This window comes from Cryptotermes secundus, unplaced genomic scaffold (assembly GCF_002891405.2).
Source record: "Cryptotermes secundus unplaced genomic scaffold, Csec_1.0 scaffold17, whole genome shotgun sequence".
Classification (NCBI taxonomy): domain Eukaryota; kingdom Metazoa; phylum Arthropoda; class Insecta; order Blattodea; family Kalotermitidae; genus Cryptotermes; species Cryptotermes secundus.
This window is the reverse complement of record NW_019729207.1, coordinates 32,539-37,478: the sequence shown is the minus strand read 5'-3', so window position 1 is coordinate 37,478 and position 4,940 is coordinate 32,539. Positions and strand designations below refer to the sequence as shown.

At 39.7% G+C, this 4,940-nt stretch overlaps 1 protein-coding gene across 4 annotated transcripts in view; it reads left to right on the top strand.

Moving 5' to 3' along the window:
* Positions 1-931: 931 nt before the first annotated feature.
* The window catches only part of LOC111865341 (xylulose kinase), a 32,356-nt gene continuing 28,347 nt past the window's right edge, over positions 932-4,940 (top strand). Inside the window, exons 1-2 of one of the 4 annotated variants that reach the window (XM_023853269.2) lie at positions 932-1,303; positions 3,428-3,698. In XM_023853269.2, the coding sequence (XP_023709037.1) occupies positions 3,579-3,698 (120 nt within the window). In that variant the 5' untranslated portion in view covers positions 932-1,303; positions 3,428-3,578. The remainder of the gene's footprint in view (positions 1,304-3,427; positions 3,699-4,940) is intronic. The other 3 variants (XM_023853265.2, XM_023853264.2, XM_023853267.2) reach the window with 3 other exon arrangements.

Sequence of the window (4,940 nt, the reverse complement as noted above, 5' to 3'; positions counted from 1 at the left end):
AATGCAGGGCACAATCATGACATAAAGATAGGAAACAGATGTTCTGGAAATGTGGCACAGTTGAAATATTTGGGAACAAGGATAACAAACAAAACCTGGTTCAGGAGGATATTAAGAGGAGATTGAATTCGAGTAATGCTTGGTACCATTCAGTCCAGAACCTTTTGTCTTCTCATCTGCTGTCCAAAAACATAAACATTAGAATATACAAAACTATAATTTTGCCTGTGGTTCTGTATGGGTGTGAAACTTGGTCTCTGACATTAAGGGAGGAACATAGACTGAGGGTGTTTGAGAAGAGGATGTTGAGAATATTTGGTCCGAAGAGAGATGAAGTCACAGGAGGTTGGAGAAAATTGTATAATGAGGAGCTTCATAACTTGTACTCTTCTCCAAGTGTAATTAGAATGACCAAGTCAAGGAGGATGAGGTGGGCAGGTCATGTAGCACGAATGGGAGAGATGAGGAATGCATATAGGATATTGGTGTGAAAGCCAGAAGCAAAGAGACCACTGTGAAGACCAAGGCGTAGGTGGGTGGACAATTTTAAACGGATCTTACAGATACAGGATAGAATGGTATGGATTGGATTGATCTGGCTCAGGATAGGGACCAGTGGGTCGTTCTTGTGAAGAAGGTAATGAACCTTTGGGTTCCATAAAATGCTGGGAAATTCTTGAGTATCTGCAGAATTGGCGGCTCCTCAAGAAGGGCTCAGCTCCATGAGTAAGTAAATGGCTTTTATTTTGAAATTGTCCGTCGCCTTGAGTTTTCATAGACGCATTTTGGACGCTGGATATATTCGTAGTAGATGGGAGTGAGAAAAGTTTCTATTCGGTTGGAACCGTTGGAAAGGGCTGTCTGTATCAACTACACTGGATGACTCCGAGACATGTTGTTTCCAAAACGATATGTTTAAAGAACTGAAGACGATAAACATGTCTGAAATAACATCAGTATTTATCAGAAGATGGTTACACCAGCGGAGGGCAAATACCTGGAAATAAATCTACGGCGAAAATTTTGGTGGAGAAGAGAGTCGTGTTTACCATCAAACCGTGAAACTGGCAGAGCATATTATGATTACGGGCATTATAGGCGTTATAGGCTTCAAGGATGTCAAGGATGGACCGCAGGAAGTGCTGATAGTAGTAATCCGTGGTGTGAAGTGGGTTGTAAAGGTTATAAGCGCGAGGTTTTGGTAGTGAGGCGTATTTCGGAAGTTTACGAACAGTTACCGTAAAGGACGATGAGCAAGTGTGACGAATCAACTTACTTGGGATTTGATTTCAGTACCCAGCAGGTAATTAAAAAATTATGTGTGCTGAGCTGGGATTTGCAAAGTATATTCATTATTCCACATCAGGAAACAGAAGTGGACTAAACTGTTATGTTAACCATTATGTAATAGTGCCATTAATTTGCAACTTCGTAAGAAACGGTGAATATGTGTCGTATGCAGCGTAGAGTAGATGTGAAATAGCTGGTAATATATTGGTTATAACAGTCATGTCTTAGCTACATTCCCTGTGTATTTGTTGCGTGATTATTTCACATTTTTATATCAGCCCGTGGATTATGAACCAACAAATGAAAGCTAATCGGATGAGGCCCAGCTGAAAAGAAAAGAAAGAAAAAAAAAACTTCTAGTGAAGTGGCGTGCATTCTTTTAGGTTATGTTTCATTTGGTAATGTTACGAATCCTGTAATTGAAAACTTGTAATTATGCCTTTTCCGCCATCTCTTTCAACCATATCCCGTGTACCGCCTTGTACTGTCCAATTTCTTTGCATTTTCAGACGTGCTGACACATCTGAACCAAGTTCTCCATTTTTCCTACAGCTCTTCTGTAGATGTGGATGATGTTGAAGTCAGAGCCATATTTATTGTGAATAAACTGTTAACAGGTCAACAGAACTTGAAGCATCCTTGATTACAGCTTAAACACCTATGCTCACAGCACTTGTATCCTCTTTTGATGTCACTCTTGAATAGAATCCAGAATCCTTATAGATTCACTAATGATTGTGATCACACTAGTCCACAGTTTTGTGGATGAAGTATTAAATTAACTTTGTCACAGTCAAACAGCATAAAAAGAGCATAGTGAGTCACAGCTTCAACTGAAAAGTGGCATGCTGAAATACATTCCCTGCACATTTTGAAATACTGTTACCTCAATGGGAAAGAATTGCCTAAAATGTGGGCGCATTAAAAAATGTGTGGATGGGGTCCTCTAAAACAACTTCATGTTGTGACAGGAACAAGGGGAACAAGATGGACAGGAGTGGGGGGAGGTAAAGAAGAAGGTACTCACTTGGAAAACTAACTGCTTTTAAGAAATTATTCTAGATTTTATGCATGATTGAGGAAAATCACAGAAAGCTAGGTCACAAATAAATTGTAGCTTAGATCTGAACCAGGTGCCTTCAGAATGTGAAATGTGAATGTAAAGATACAAATATTAATTAATTTATATGACAGTTGTGTTCCTCCACCATAAAAAAAAATGGCACATGGCAAAATTGCACAAATGAAATATAAATTTCCCCTTCTCCCTACATGTTCCTTCCCCTCCACCTCTACAGTACTGTACTTCTGCGTGTCTTCACCTCTCGTGAATGGTCAGCCAGCAATTTCCATCAAAGGAAGTGCGATATTAAAGTGTGTACTGAGCTTCAGAATGAGTCCAGTGGCAGTGAGATTGTGAAGTGACACAGCACAAAAATTCTTCCTCTTTAAATCATTTTTAAGAACATCAGACTTGTGGATGGGGAGAAAGTAAAATACACATTTTATTTTGCTGTTTAATATTCCTTTCAAGTATTTTTCATGTCTGTAAATATGGAGGGTGCTTAGTAACATCCAAGGATGTACAAATATTATGTTTTGGAACTTATCTACCATCTTGTCTTTATCCAAAGACTGTCCTATTTATTTTTCAAAATACATTTCGGAGACTGGATTCTGTCTCCGTCTTCAGGTAAAACCTACTCAGTTGGGTCCAATCATAGAGGTAGGAGATAAGGACTAGCTCTGTTGATTTGGCCCAACTGAGTAGGTTTTACCTGAAGACGAAGTCAGAATCCAGCCTCTGAAACGTTGTGTATTGAAAAATAAACAGGACAGTTTTTAGATAAAGACAAGATGATGGATAATGTCTAAGAACATAATATTTGTGCTATTGTACCATCACACAAACTTTTAGATCTTACTTTTAAATCTTATCCAAGGATGTATTATGCTGGTACCATGTTTGCATTAATGCCTAATAGATCAAGGAATAGTGCGGAAAGCTTGTGTTTTGTGTTTTGTGTTTCCCCTCATGTGATTATTGGAGCACTTTAGGCACTTATTCCACCAGTGCCCCACATGTTCTGTTCCTACAGAGAATAAATCAGGGGTCTGTTTGCATCCATTGTTGAAGCTCGGCTTCTACTCTCATCTCAGTGGAGTGTGTCACCATTGTTGTCCTTCAGTGGTCCAAAGAAATGTAAATCGTGAGGCACAGAGTCCAGGCTGGCTGGTGGACGGGCGAGGCATTCCCAGCAAAGCTGTTCCAGGACATCCACTGAGAGATGGGCTATATGGGCCTTGTGAAGAATCCGCGAGCAAGCAAGGATACCTTCCTTCAAATGCTGCATTGTAATGCAACAACAATAAACACTCCGCTGGAATCAAATGGTTTATATCTTGCCGTGGGTGCCATTAGGTCACTTTTTATAAGAGGGTATTCAGAAGATTTGGAAGTTGAGAAAATTTAGGCTGATTTTGTTAATAAGTTATTAAAATGATTTTCTGTTCAGGCTAGAAGTATAACTCTTTTTAAAAGTAATTGTTATAACTTTTGGTATTAATATTTGGCCTATTTGCTTTTATTTTTTAGATTTATTTATATTTTCATGTGTTAAGTGACTAGACATGGGGTTTGGATTGGTAATTAGATTTATTGATCTCTTACAACATGTAACTACTAGTAGCTGCATTGCTGTTGCCAATTCACACCCTTTACAATTCACTATCACATGAACTAAGTATTTTCCGTTTGTCATCTGTAATGGTTGCCTGGTAATGGCTCCCAATAATGTAGATTTCTCAGCTTCTGTGTTCACATTTCCTTCTGCCGACTGTCTCATAGCTGCTCATGGCCACAACTCCTGGCCATTGCCTGCCTAGCTGTGTCTGGCCACCATTTGCTATCACAGGCTGGCACTCAACTTTCAACTCAAAGCTGTCTTAAAGTCACAGTCATTTTACAACTGGTGGATTACCGTCAGTTGGTTTGTCTTGGCACCAAGCCTCTTGAGGATCATGACGAGAGATTTTTTTGTAACTGAACCCTTGTGTTCATAGTCCTCACGTAACATCCTCTCTGACGAGAGGATGGGTTTATCTCGTATGAATATGCTTGGCCTTTCATTATATGTATGAATCACACATATAGTATGTTATTGAAACTTCTTCATAGTGTAATATATACAAGTCCTCTATCAGTCCAGGCTTAGTAAAGCATATCATATCTATTTACTTATCCTATTCTACAATGGCAGCTTAGTCACTCAAACGGCCTTAGACTCTCTTTATACAGCCTCTGCACGGACTGCAGAGAAAATAGCTTCCAACAGTTACACTGTTGTTGCATTGGTGTATTCATTGCCTTGGAAATGTGTTTACCAGTCATTCCCTAACAAATGGCCATCTCTTCTGGCTCCACAATCCTGGCTTTGAGCAGGCATGTCACAATATATATTTCCCTCTCCCCCCCAAAAAATCAAAATAGGGGGGGGGGGGTGAATGCCTGGCTTGCATCTTCCAACTTTTTTTATTGCTAGTGGGGTGGGACTAAGTCCCTTGTTCTGTGGCCACTTCTGGCCTATTGTACCAGCCCAAGATGATAGGTGAGGGTGATTGTGGAGCAATTGGTGGAATGAAGATTGGCA